Raw genomic sequence first — 14,050 nt, 5'->3', positions numbered from 1 at the left:
CCTTGCTTTCTCTCTTGAGGACCAATGTTAAGAGAGAGAAAATGTTTTACATTTGTTTTCAACAACTCGGGTGAGTCTGAAATGCGCACCCACACCGATGGGAGCTGTCCCAGGGCGCCCAGGGCCAGCCTCCACTGCGGCCAGGAAGGGACGCGGACGGCTCATTCACACCCGGCCAGGCGGGCTTCGCGGGGGACACGTTTGCCGCTCCCCCAGGACTGATGTTCAGCGCTCTTCCGGGAGCAGGGGCCGCGTGCAGGAGCGGGGGGGGCCGCATGCAGGAGCGAGGGGGTGCGTGATGGGAGCGAGGGGCCGTGTGGCTGGGGTCCTGGGTGAACCCGCCATCAGAGGGAGAAACATCAGGTGCAGCCTTTGCTCTCGTCTCGTCAGCGTGCACAGCTCCCCGGGAGCAGCTCTCTGCCCTGGCCAGCTCCCTCTGTGTTGTGGCTGGTTTGCATGTGCGTCTCAAGTGCCAGGCGGTTTAATGAAGTTATTCTTTTATAAATTTTGCAACACGGAAGCAGGCACGAGGGCTTTGAATTAGAGTAAGTGCCACTTCTGGCTGGCGGTTCCTTGGAGGGCTGATTAGCACGCGGCCTCCCGCCGCGACCTCTCTGCTCGCCGCGTGGCTGCGCAGGCCTGTTTACCGCGCACCTTGGAATCCGCAGGCGTGTGCACCGCGCCGGCTGCTGGCCTCGCTCAGTCACAGCCGCCCTTCCTCCAGAATCGGGTTAAACACTTCACGTTAAAGAGTGGTTTTCACAATTCTGTTGCTCTATGGTAATGAACTGAAATTAATCTGGAGGAGCAAATCGTCTAAGGATGGGAGGTTGTGATTACTCTCACCATAGATACTGCACATCTTCAGGCGGGGGAGCGAAGGGCGGTCTCCCGGGAGCTCTGTGCCCCACGAGGGTGAGCAGACTGTCCCACGGAGACCTGGGAGCCAGGCCAGAGAAGGCGCTGGGCCGTGGGGGGAGGTACCAGTGTGTTTCTTTTTTAATACATATTGTTATTGATTTCTGAGCAGAAGAAAGAGGGAGAGAGAGAGAGAAACATCAGTGATGAGTCATGGATCAACTGCCTCCTGCTCGCCCCACACAGGGGATGGAGCCCGCAACCCGGGCATGTGCCCTTGATGGGAATCGAACCCTGACCTCCTGGTTCATCGGTCAGTGCTCAACCACTGAGCCACGCCGGCCGAGCCAAGTGTGGGTTTCCGAGGCCAGGAAAGGTTCTTTGCGGCGGGGTGCAGTTTGGGGGCAGCTGGGCTGTTTTCAGACCCGATGGTTTCTGAGCAAGAGGAGCAGATGGACGAGAGAGAATGCAGATGCATCGGTAGACCTGACCCGTGTCCACACAGGACATGAGGTGCACGTAGCATCCTGATCTCCTCTGTTTTCTGTGTGAAGTGGCTGATCCAGGGGCTTTGGGACGGGAGGCAGGCGACTGTTAAAGGGAATGGAGACTTTTGAGGGCACGTGGAACACGCAGGCACGGGGAAAGGAGAGCGAGCAGGAAAGGCACCAAACGGGAGTGGGAGGTTTTTCTCCTGTGGCCAAACCAGGACTTTTCTCTTTTTTTAAGTGAGAGAGCAGAGCCCAAGTAGGATTGGGTTTTGAGATATTTGCATTTTCAATAGGACTGTCTTAGAATTCGAAACAAGAGCTGCTTGGGGCTTCTTCTAACAATTGCATTTTCTGCATAGAAATGTGAGCCCTGTCGGAAAGTCAAAGGCAAGCGCCAGGGGTTTTACCTGTAGAACCCATGCACGTATGTGACTCCACCTCTCACAGCACACGCACACACCAGCCTCCGTGCAGGCGTGGGTGTGCACAGGTGCGCACACACCTCACACTCACACAGGGTAAGTGGGCTGTCACTCGTTCACGGACCTTCCCATCCTACCCTTTCTGTGTGTGTTTTCTGAAGCCCAGGCCCTGGTACACAAGCATTTGGCGGCTGATGATGGAGAAAGGCGTTTTTTCTGCTCTTGGTGATTTATTACTGTGATTTGACCTCCTAGAGGGTGTGACAGTGTTTTTAATGAAAGAAATAATACACTGCAAGGAAGTGGCTTTTTCTTTTCCTTTTTTTCTCTTTGCTTTTTGCCCTAGTTCAATAAATGACTTTTCATAATCATAGGAATTTTCTTGAAGGGCATCCTTGTCCATATCAAGGAAAAGCAAGAGTCCTCCCTCCTTCCTCCTCCCTCTGAAGGTTACCATTTGAATATAAATGACAGGGTCCTGGCTTCTCCCATTCTAATCAGGTGACCTTTCATATCGAGTGGCACAGAGTTTAAATCCTAGGCCTGCAAGTCAGTTTCTAAATCAATGCCTGGCTCCCACGGCGTTCAGGCACAGACCTCTCCATTTCTGTGGATCTCAAAACCAGACGTGAAATAAATAAGTATGGCAGGTGGGGTCTTGCAGTGGGGGTCACAACCCAACTGAGTGCAAGGTCTAGGGCCAAGGAATAGAAATATGGGCACCCTCACTAACTCAGTCCTTTCATATATATATATACTAGAGGCCCGGTGCACAAAAATTTGTGCACTCAGGGGGGTCCCTCAGCCCGGCCTGTGCTCTCTCACAGTCTGGGACCTCGGGGGATGTCCACCTGCTGGCTTGGGCCCGCTCCCCCTCTGGCAGCCCAGGAGCCCTCAGGGGATGTCCACTTGCCAGCAGGGAGCAGGTCCAAGCTGCAGTCGGACATCCTTAGCGCTGCTGAGGAGGCGGGAGAGACTCCCGCCACCACCGCTGTGCTGGCAGCCGTCAGCCTGGCTTGTGGCTGAGCAGAGCTCCCCCTGTGGGAGCGCACTGACCACCAAGGGGCAGCTCCTGCATTGAGCATCTGCCCCCTGGTGGTCAGTGTGTGTCATAGTGACCAGTCATTCCCAGTCTTTCTGCTGTTAGGGTCAGTTTGCATATTACCCTTTTATTATATAGGATAGAGGCCTGGTGCACGGGTGGAGACCGGCTGGTTTGCCCTGAAGGGTGTCCTGGATCAGGGTGGGGGTCCCGCTGGGGTGCCTGGCCAGCCTGGGTGAGGGGCTGAGGGCCGTTTTCAGGCTGGCCAAGTCCCCCAGTGGGAACCCTCACCTTATGGGGGATTGGCCAGCCTGGGTAAGGGGCTGAGGGCCGTTTTCAGGCTGGCCGTGGCCGCAGGCTGGAAGCAGGTATCTGGGATTTATTTATCTTCTATAATTGAAACTTTGTAGCCTTGAGCAGAGCTCAGGGCCGGCAGGGCAGGCGGGAAGCTTGGCTTCCTCCAGTGGGGGGGGGGGGGGGCAACCCAAGCCTCCTGCTCGCTCCAGCTCCGTGGCTGCTGCCATCTTGGTAGGGTTAATTTGCATATTCACTCCTGATTGGTTTGTGGGTGTAGCGGAGGTACGGTCAATTTGCATGTTTCTCTTTTATTATATTAGATCTATTTCAGAGAGGAAGGGAGAGGGAGAGATAGAAACATCAATGATGAGAGAGAATCAGTGATCAGCTGCCTCCTGCACGCCCCCTACTGGGAATGGAGCTCATAACCCGGGCATGGGCCCTGACTGGGAATCGAACCATGACCTCCTGGTTCATAGGTCGACACTCAACCACTGAGCCACGGTGGCTGGGCAGCTCAAGCCTTTCCTAAAGATTCTGGGATTCAGGAACTAAGAGAAGGGGTGAGGCAGGAAATGTGTCATGTTTGCAAGAGGACATTGCTGAGCAGTGATCAGGCTGGGCTCCTGTTGCTGCTGCTACTCACTACGCAGGCCATGACATAAGTAGCGGAAGTGTGTTTAGCTGCGCTGCCTGCAAAGGGGGTCGGACTATGGCTGGAGCGTCCCGGGTCCGTGTAAGCACCCAGAGCCGGCAGAGAGGACATTTATATTCGTCCGTGATAAACACGCGTGTCAGGCAAGCCTTCTCGTCCTCCCACAGATGCCTGTATCATTAAGGTACTGAAATCAGGGCCCGGAGAAGGGGCGCTGCTCGAGAATGAAACTGGAAGGAGGCTGTTCTTCACCTTGCGTACAGATGTTCCGTTTAGAGCGCCAGTGCGATAAGTAAACATCGCCGGGATGAACGCCTAGCCACCCCAGGCGCATGGACACGTCTGTCCAAGAGGCATGGCCTTCACCCCTGAGCACCTGCGAGAGCGTGGGGCCTGTCACAGCCTCCTCCCACCTGTGCCGGTCCTGCAGCTCCAGGCCTCAGCGCCGTCGCCAACCCCCGCCTCGCTCTCACTTCTGCTGACCTTGTCCATAGTTTGACTTAAAATTTCTGTTGGTTCCTTGCCTGTTCGAGGGTAGCTCAATGAATTGTTTTCCATTAAAAACAAACTTCATACTTTAATATACTTTTCTTTTTTAAAAACATATTTTTATTGATTTCAGAGAGGAAAGTGGGGAGAGAAAGAGAAACATCAGTGATGAGAGAGAATCATGGATCGGCTGCCTCCTGCACACCCCACACTGGGGTGGAGCTCGCAACCCGGGTATGTGCTCTGACCGGGAATCGAACTGTGACCTCCTGGTTCATAGGTCAACGCTCAACCACTGAGCCACACCAGCCAGGCTAATATATTTTTCAATGTCCATTTTGCTCTTTTCAGCCTATTCTTCTAATTCGGCCCTTTTTTCCTCCATGTTGTAGGTGGGGAAGGGTATGGTCAGTTATAAAAGGGAAATGGTCAAGCCTGTCAGGTGTGCAGAGCAGACAGGGGTCGGCCAGCGGGTGCCTGAGGCTGTACCACCAAAGCTCTTAAGGAAAGATGGCCGAGTTCCGATGTTAGCATTTCCCAACAGCAGCAGGGTTTGTCCTTCACAAGCTGGGGGAGCAGAGCGGCTGGTTTTCTTTCCCGGGGATGTTGGATTGTCAAAACTCTAGACAGGGTTCCACATGCGCTAGTTGGACACGCGGTCTGTTGATGATCAGTGTCCGCGTGGGCTTCCGGGGGTTCGCGTCGGACTGAGCCCAGGCTGACTGGGGGCTGTTCCTGTGACTCCCGGCCAGGCTTTGCCAGCTCGGTCTGCTGGAGAGAAGACCACCTGCCATGAAAGCAGGCGCCCCCACCTGTGCCCCCACCTCCCCGCCCAGCCTGGGGGACGGTCTGCAGCCCCAGAGATGCCTGGAGCCCTAACAGTGTCCACTTCCTGCGGCCTCAGCCTGCCCCATGCTCACTCCTGCCTCTGGAGCCCTCGCCCTCCTCCTCCTTCTCTTCTTCTTCCTCCTCTTCCCTCTCCCTGCAGCACCAGGTGAGGTGAGGGCCCAGCACTGGGCCCAGACCTCCCTGCGGCTGGCGGGACCATGGCAGCAGCATCCCTCATCCCCGCAGCAGCCTGGCCAGGGTTCAGATCAGCACCGGCCCCTCCCATGGTTACCTGGTGCCAGAACCCGGCCCGGCGCGGGGGCAGCTCCCAGTCTGGAAGCGTGGACTTGGACTCTGGGACCTAACTTCCGAGTCTCTAAGCGAGATCCTGGGCCCGAGGCCGCCATGGCCTCTAGGCTCTGAAACCCTCTCCTCCGGCCCCAAGGCACTGCTCCCAGGCACAGCCCACTGTGGCCATGGCATCCGGGAAGTTGGGGTGAGGATGGGGCTCCACAGCTCTTTCAAAGGAGACGGTTGTTCCCACGGCCTGAATAGTAACCTCAGAGCTGAGTGCTTAGGCCCCATTGTACTTCATGGGACTGCGGCCTGTCCTAGCGCAGCCCTGATGGACCGCCGCTCTCATGGACCCCCTCTGTTCAGGGGCGGGGCTGGGAGGTGAGAGCTGCTGGGAGACTCGGCTCTTCACAGGAGCAATGCCATTGACCACGCATCTCCAGGAATCCTTCCCGCAGCTTGACAGCTGCCCACTCTCACCCACTGAGGCTGCGCTTTCAAACGCCCGCAGTCCAGGTCGGTGCCGTGATAGACAGCCCTTTAGCTCCCTTTTGTAAGGGACATGGGAGCTGCCTCTTAGACCGAAGCCTGAGTCGTGCACCGAAGCAGGACACAGCCAGCTCCCTGTGCTCTAGAACTCGGACGCAGTGGCCCTCCGTCGCGGTGCGCTTCCCCACAGGGATCCGTGGCCATGTCTGGGGACATTTCTGGTTGTCACAGGGGAAGGCACCACTGACACGTGGTTGGCAGAGGCCAGAGCGAGGTGCTGTGGAGCCGACGGTGCCCAGGGCGGCTCCCAGGTCAGAGCACCCTCTAGCCCAGGGGTTGGCAAACTTTTTGACTTGAGGGCCACAATGGGTTCTTAAACTGGACCGGAGGGCCGGAACAAAAGCATGGATGGAGTGTTTGTGTGAACTAATATAAATTCAAAGTAAACATCATTACATAAAAGGGTACGGTCTTTTTTTTTTTAGTTTTATTCATTTCAAACGGGCCGGATCTGGCCCGCGGGCTGTAGTTTGCCCACGGCTGCTCTAGCCCCAGGATGGGGAACCTTCTTGCTGCCAGAGGCCATTTGGGAATTCATTACATCATCACAGGCCATGCACAGTCATCAACTTAAAATTAGCTGCTGTACAAAAATAAACATGTTCCTGCTACATTGGGTCAAACATTTCACTAGCTCCCCCTAATGCCATGGCAGGGCCAGACCAAAGGATTTCTCGGGCCTCATGCGGCTCTCGGGCCAGACGTTCCCCACCGGGTCTAGCCCAGCGGGTCAGCGGTGTTGAGGTTGGGAAGCCCCCTCGTCAGAAAGCCTGCTGCCGCCGAGGAGCTCATGCAGCCGCTGGATGGCATGAATGTTGTAAAACGACTAAGAAGTAGCTCCCTGCACTGAGCTGGTGGCTGTGGAGACGCCTCTCTCTCCACGTCTGCGTCTGAGCTTGTGAACACGCCAGTGTCCCTACGCTTCATGGTCTCTCACACCCTCTTCTCTCGGGCTACTCAGCGCCACGTCCAGAGAGCAGCAGCCATGTCGTCCGAGAGGGTGATTGGATACGCGATCGTTTCCTGGGGGGGGTGCGGTGGACGCCTCATCGCCAGCACCATTCCAACTGGCCTGCGGTCGGCACTGCTCCGACCATGCTGCTCCAGCGAGGGGCCAGCCACACAACCTCGTGGTCCTTGTCCGTCTCTAAGACGTGTGTTTCCCTCGTCGCCTCCAATGATGCCATCGCATCTGCCGCTTTAATGTGGCTCAGTGTCACCCAGAAAATGCTTGGACATGGCGGGCCGCGCCCACGTGAACAGTTAAATGTCAACAGAAAATGCGTCAGTGTCTCTGTAAGTCACGGTGATGCCATTACCAGGAGAAAAAGTAGAAGGGGAAATTCTGTCAGTGCAAACTCGATCATCAGCGCAACACCCGAGGCTCTAGGAGGGGGCAGAGGGGGGCGGGGGGGGGGGCAGGCAGGTTCAGAAATGCCTCGTCGGAGGGAGGGAGCCGGATCCCATTTCCTAGCAAATCGGCGGCGTGAGATTAGAGGCAGCTCCCCTGGCCGTGGGCACCGGTTACTGAGCGTGTCCCTCGGCTCTCAGCACGTGAGGAAACACTCCCTCCTGCCTTCTAGAGAAGGGGACACCTCACACACAGGCCCGTTTCCACGTCTGCTTCCTGTGTCCACCAGCTGAGGGCCATGCGCACACAGGACCTAGGATTTCTCCAGCCAGGAAGTGTGTCGTTCGGTGGATAATAGAAACTTCTGGTGGCACGAGGGGGTCTGGTTGGTACTTTCGGATGATTTGGGTCTTTGGTGTCATTTTTAGACTATTCCTCGCTCTCGTGCTCCCAGCTCTGTGGCTGCTCACGTTTAATTCATTTAAAACTCGGCATTATCTCTGCAATTGTGTGGGCTTTGGAAACGTTAATGTATTACATTCCCATCTCCTTAACCTGATTAAGATGTGGAAAGGCTGCCCTTTGCGTTGTGACAATTCTTTAGCGCGGGGCGGGGGGGGGGGGAGGCGGGGGGAATAGCCCGGCATCCTGTCCCCATGAGCTCAGGACACCTTTAAAACCACTTCACCCGCCAAGGAAGTGGGGCATGAAAAAGAAAGAGGATGGAAATGTAAAAATCTTGATTAGAAAGTATAATTTAATAGAACACGTATTGAACCAAATGTATTGATTCATGTGGGAGATATAGTACTTCCATTGATTCAACCCAGAGATTTAGTACTAAGAGCTCTGAGCCAAAACGCCGGTGCCGATGGCTGCAGAGTCCACGTGACGCTGGCCTTGAGAATGTCTCCACAAAGGAATTCCTCGGGCCTGGAGGGCCGGCGGCTGCGGCCCTGTCCCCACCATCCTGCCATCCCGCCATCCCGAGGTGCTCTGTGCCGAGCCTACCTCATTCCCGCCCAGTGACTGTCCTTAGGGGCCACGCTTTGTGTCAATATTCTCACATTTTAAGTCACGTACGGGCTGTGCTTCTGGGAATGGGAAGGAGCCGGCCGGACTGGTAATGGTCCGCACTCATTAATACCGGCAGCCGCGCTGTCCTCCCCTGCCCACCGCGGGCCTCGGGGACCGGCAGACACATTTAAAGAAGCTGCATGGCGGCGGGAGATGAAGCGCAGGACTCCAGGCATTTCCTAAGTCAGCGCAATGCCCGGGCGCGGGTGACCTTCATGGGCAACCAAGATGCAGGTCAAAAGACTGATGCCCCAGCCTGTGGCAAACCGTTGCTTTTGTTTGGGGGAAAGAAATAACTAACAAGTAAAAAAGCAGAGGAGCTTTCAGGGTGGCGGGCGATGTGGAGCCCTGCTCGCAGCCGGAGCTGCGCCTGTAAGTGCCCTGGACGGCGCTTCAGAGCAAGGAGCGCGCACACATTGCCGTGGTGATCACAGGTCCAACCCCCGCGATCAGGGAAGGGCCATCGGATCCGTTCACCAGTGATGATGGATGGCGACTGTTTGCGTTACTTCCACGGAAGGAAAAACAACAGGCCGCCTGGCTGTCACCATCTGCTGGAGGCAGAGCCGTTCATCTCTCCCCCCCCCCCCCCCCCCCCCCGCCATCGCTGCAGAGCCACGATTGTCTGCCATTTCACCGGGTTGGAAAACATCTCATTTAAACTGAATGCAACTGCAGTTCAAACCGACATGCTAATGGCCTGGTGAATTACTGCAAAGCTTGTGTGGGTGTTTTTTTCTCGTTCCTTTTTGAACCAGCCTGCTGGCTCTTTTCCTTCGTTTTTAAAAGCTTGTCAGAACGTGTTTGAAACAAAGAGCTATACATAGACAAGTCCTGGTAAAAAATGATTAACATCTCTGAATCCACAGATCTCACAAAACTCCCATTCAGAGGCCGTTTTTATTAGCTTTATTGCCGTGGCTACTTAACATTTTGCCGATGCCAAGGGAGGGTTACCAAGCACAGACCAACAGACCAGACGTGGCCTCTGCCAAGGGATCGGACAGTCTGGCAGGACGCGGGACGGTGGGGACTTCATTTTTCCATCCTGGAAGGCGATCCCCCCCCATCCCCCGGGGCCACCCCACACCCCCTCCACCCCACCTGGGCTTCCCTCCAAAGCTTAGCTCCATCATGGCGATCGGGGCACAAATTCCCATCAAGATGGAAGGGAAGTGGGGTCGCTTGGCCAAGGTGAACGGTTTCAGGGGATCACGGGGTTTTGCTTTTCTTTAAAAATATTTTGCTTGGATTGCCTTTTAAATAGGATTAAGCCGTTTGACCAGTAAATGTGGTCAGCTCTCCGAATGGCGGGCTGAATTAATCATCGGTGAGCGTGCCAAGCCCGAAATGAGAATTCCAGCCCTGGAAAATGAAAGGCCTCTCATTTTAAAAATACAGCGCTGGAAGGGACTTCTGACGGCCCCGTCTGTTTTTCAGCTTTCCACGTTTCGTCTCACATGGAAGGAGGGAGGAGAGGCGCACACTCCTTCCTTCCAGGGGCCTGGCCTCCCGGGGCCGCTGTGGGGACCTCGTCCTATGGCCTCGCACCTCGACGGAGCTGCTTGTCAGCTGGAAGGTGTGCTGTGGATTCGATTTCTTCTTTTTTTAACACAAGCCCCCCTCGTGTAAAACAACTGTTCGTCACTGGGATTAACGGTTTGCAGTTTTCGGTTCCTTCGACGTGGGGTCTCCAAAGATGGCTTTCTGCAGAGACGATGGCTCCCTGCGGGTTGCAGGAGTTTTCTCCTCTTCTGCTTCCTCTTCTGTCATCGCCCCACCCCCACCGCCCGCCCGGATGTTCTCCTCGATTATGTAAAACACTTTTCCTTCATTGGAACAGATATTTTTTCTCATAACCTGTCATTGCATTAACGTGCTTTGGGGACTGAATTGCCGTGTAAAGTGGTGAGATTACCCACACTTTGTTCTAGTGCAGCGATTCCTGTGGACCTAAAGAGCGGGCCGCCCTGGCAGGCTGCTGGCCGATGGCGGGCCGCTGTCCTCTCCTGCCACGCCGGCACTGCGTGACTCGGACCCGCTCCGTGGCCTGGCCACGGCCAGAGGGAGGGCGCCGCACAGAGCCACCCGCTCTCCATGCTTCTCTGGCCTACTGCCCCCTCCCACTGGCTTCTTGTCTCCCCTTTTAGAGAAATGATGTCTGTGCCGCCGGCCTGGCTCAGGGCTGAGCGTCAGCCTACGAACCAGGAGGTCACGGATCGATTCACGGTCAGGGCACAGGCTCGGGGTGTGGGCCGATCCCCAGTGGGAGGCGTGCAGGAGGCAGCCGATCAGTGATTCTCTCATAATTGATTTTTCTGTCTCTCTCTCTCCCTTCTGCCCTGAAAAAAAAATTTAAAAAAAAATAATAAATGATGTGTGTGATTCTCAGAACACAAAGTGCAGAGAGGGCTCTGTGAGGGACCCTCCAGGCTTCCCCTCCTCGTGGAAAGGGTCTGCGGTGAAGCTAGACATGGGCCCTCTCCGTCCTCTCTAACCCGAGCAGCCAGCCACTGACCGCGGGGCTGGACACCCACGCCTGCCGCCTTCCAAGGGTGAAGTGAGGCCACGTGTGTTTTCAGTGACTCGGGGTACGGGGTGGGGGGGCACATCGTTTTCGGGGTGCGGACACGCATGAGGACTGGGGTTCTATTCTGTCAGTGCTCATTATGTGCCCATTTCCCAGGACCCTCTAGGACTGTGCCCCTTTCCACCGTGAGCGTCCCTGCCAGCGGACTCTAGACTCCTGCTCCGAGCGAGTGCACGGGCGCCCTCCCCCTCCCCATGCAGGCCAGCCGGGCGGTCCAGTGGCCTCTCACTATGTGGGAGGAAGTTCACCCGGAAAGGGGACCTGCTGTGCAAGGGGGAGGAAAGGACCACAGAGGCTGTGGCAGCTGGGGTGGGGCAGCGGCTATGGCTGCCTCCAGGTGCCCCACAGCCTGTGGTGGCGTGGCCCGGCCCGCCTGCAGGGGGCGCTGGAGAACCTGCTGTCCTTCTGTCCCTGGCTGGCCAAGCAGCTTTTGCCCTTAAAGCAGTGGTTCTCAACCTTCTGGCCCTTTAAATCCAGTTCCTCATGCTGTGACCCAACCATAAAATTATTTTCGTTGCTACTTCATAACTGTAATGTTGCTACTGTTATGAATCGTCATGTAAATATCTGATATGCAGGATGGTCTTAGGCGACCCCTGTGAAAGGGTCGTTCGACCGCCAAAGGGGTCGCGACCCACAGGTTGAGAGCCGCTGCTTTAAAGCTTCTATTCAGGGACAGACAGAGCCCTGGTGTGGACACGCCCACCACCCAGGCGATTGGACGAGCATTGGTAATCTTTGGGGAGGTGCGCCGACAAGGAAAACTGTCCACGTGGTGCTACCTGGGCTTTGAAAACGGGGTGCTTCAATGAGAGGAGATGCAGGGGGCGGGGGTGTTCTGGGAAGGTGTGGTGGGGGACAGAGAAGAGGAAAGACATGGGTCAGTTGCTCGCCTCCCTGGTGGGCCCTGGTGCTGCCCTGCCCTCCCAGCGGGGCGAGGGGTGGGGAGCAGGTGCAGGCAGGCCACGGCAGCCATTCACCGGTGTGAGCACCTCTCTCCCGGCGTCACGAATCGAGCAGCAGCTTGGATACGTGGCCTGAGGAAACGCAGCACTGACGTCCCCTCTCTCTCTTCTGTTCCAGAATCACACGATGACCCAGCACAGCAGTTAGTGAGAGCGCGGTCGGTGGAGACTTCCTTCTGAGGCACAAAAAGGGAACATGTTTCACTCTTTGCACGAACCCCTCCTTGTTCATGTATATTATTCAGAGCATTGTATTGTACCATGAACTTGTATTACCCAAACGCTGGATGTTCATGTGTGTGAGCCTGGGAGCACCGGATAGACCCTCTGTATATAAAGTGTTGCACATGTATGATGTCGTCGGAAACTAACGGTCTTACGAAGACGAGTGGACTTGGGCCCTGTTCAGGCGAGAGAGGAGAAGACTGAGCAGAACGGCCTAAGAGGAAGTATTTTCAAGGCCGAGGGCAGACACCTGCTTGCACAGGAGGCGGCGTTGGGACTTGCTGTCATGGACACTGCAGCCCAGACTTTCTCTTTTTGGTAAATCAGCGTTAAATCCGAGACTATTTTTTCATTGCGAAGATTCTGCGAGCCATGAAGAGACGTTCTCACAGAGAGCCCGCCGCCGATCCGGCCCGTCTATATATTTGTACGCCTTGCGATGTGACCGGTAGCATCACTATATATGCAATAGTTGTTACGTAGACTGTCAGCGAGTTTTTCCCGGAGACGTTTGAGGCTCTGAGTGTTCAAGGTTTCCCGTATGATTTCTCACAGCCGAACGCCCGCATCGGTTGGACTAACCTGTATGTTACTGTTACTCATGTTTACTCCGCGCCCCGGACCTGGAGATGACTGGAATTGTTTTCCAAGAGGAAATAAATTCAGTTTACCGTTCGGTGTGAGTGCATGTGTGTGTTTTCTTGTTCTAGTGACTCTCCCATTTGGAAAAACGGAATTGCCAGCGCCCTGGGAAATGGAATCTGCTCTGAGCATATCTGGGGCCTGAGCTCAGTCCTATTTAAAATTAACCTTTCACGTGGGCCCGGTGCAGCCGGGAGGGCGTCCGTCCGTGGGGCAGAGCAGGGACGAGGCCCCAGGTGCGTCGGCCTCCCAGTGTGACTGCACCAGGTCACATTGTCCTGGCGGACTCCCACGGCCCGTGGTTGCGGCGGCTGCTCTGCATGATGTGCAGCCGATATGGGCCATGCTGCGCAGACCCGAGCTCCGAGCAGAGGCTGCGTGGAGAGGCCGCTGGCAGACGTGTGCTTAGGGAGCATCTGTGTTCCTTCAGAAGACAAAGCACAGAGCAGGCACAGAGCAGGGAGCCGGGCTGTGTGTTCTCGCTCCGGTGTCCACTCCCAGAGTTGCTTTATCCAGAACTTTCCACCGCCTGCCTCAGTTTCCCAGCCGGGGGTGGTGCCTCGGGGTCAGCAGCCTTCACCTGGGCCTGGGCGTCTGGAAGATGCTGGCAGCAGCACCTGCCCAAACGTGGTGAACGAGCCCTCGCCGGTTTGGCTCAGTGGATAGAGCATCAGCCGGCGGACTGAAGGATCCCAGGTTGGATTCCGATCAAGGGCACGTATGTTGGTGGCAGGCTCAATCCCTGGCCCTGGTTGAGGCGTGTGGAAGGCAACCGATCGATGTATCACTCTCATACCCATGTTTCTGTCTCTCCCTCTCCCTCCCACTCTCTCTAAAAATCATGGAAACAGACCCTCCGATGAGGATTAACAACAACAAGTGGTGAATGGGTGGGAGCTCTCATTTCAAAGCGTCTTTTTTCCTTCGAAAGATGAACATAGAAATAAGTACAGGGAGTCCTGATAGGCCTCTTGAGTCAAAACTGGTAAGTAGACACCTGGTATGAATGGGCAACTTCCAGCGCCCCCCTCCCCCGCCCCCGCCCCCATGCGGGCGACACTTCACTCACTGTGACTCCTCTGGCCTCTGAGACAGGGCCTCCAGCCGATCCGGACGCCGTAGACAAGCGAGAACCCTCACAGCAGGTCTCGGATGGGAGAGTGAAGCTGGGCCCATCCACCTGGTTGGGACCACCTGTCACCAGGCACCTGGGACTGGGACCCAAGTCTGTGCATTTCTAGGACGTTCCAGGTGACGCTGATGTTCCTTGTGATG

The 14,050-nt window shown here is 55.9% G+C and overlaps 1 protein-coding gene across 1 annotated transcript in view; it reads left to right on the top strand.

Annotated features, from left to right (window-relative positions):
- ZNF521 (zinc finger protein 521) overlaps positions 1-12,808 on the top strand; it is a 248,126-nt gene extending 235,318 nt beyond the window's left edge. The window contains exon 6 of the mRNA XM_006105409.3: positions 12,027-12,808. Coding sequence (XP_006105471.2) covers positions 12,027-12,056 — 30 coding nt within the window. The 3' untranslated portion in view covers positions 12,057-12,808. The remainder of the gene's footprint in view (positions 1-12,026) is intronic.
- The last annotated feature ends 1,242 nt before the right edge of the window (positions 12,809-14,050 follow it).

This window comes from Myotis lucifugus, unplaced genomic scaffold (genome assembly GCF_000147115.1).
Source record: "Myotis lucifugus unplaced genomic scaffold, Myoluc2.0 scaffold_681, whole genome shotgun sequence".
In the NCBI taxonomy this organism is placed as follows: domain Eukaryota; kingdom Metazoa; phylum Chordata; class Mammalia; order Chiroptera; family Vespertilionidae; genus Myotis; species Myotis lucifugus.
This window is presented reverse-complemented; position numbering and strand designations above follow the sequence as displayed.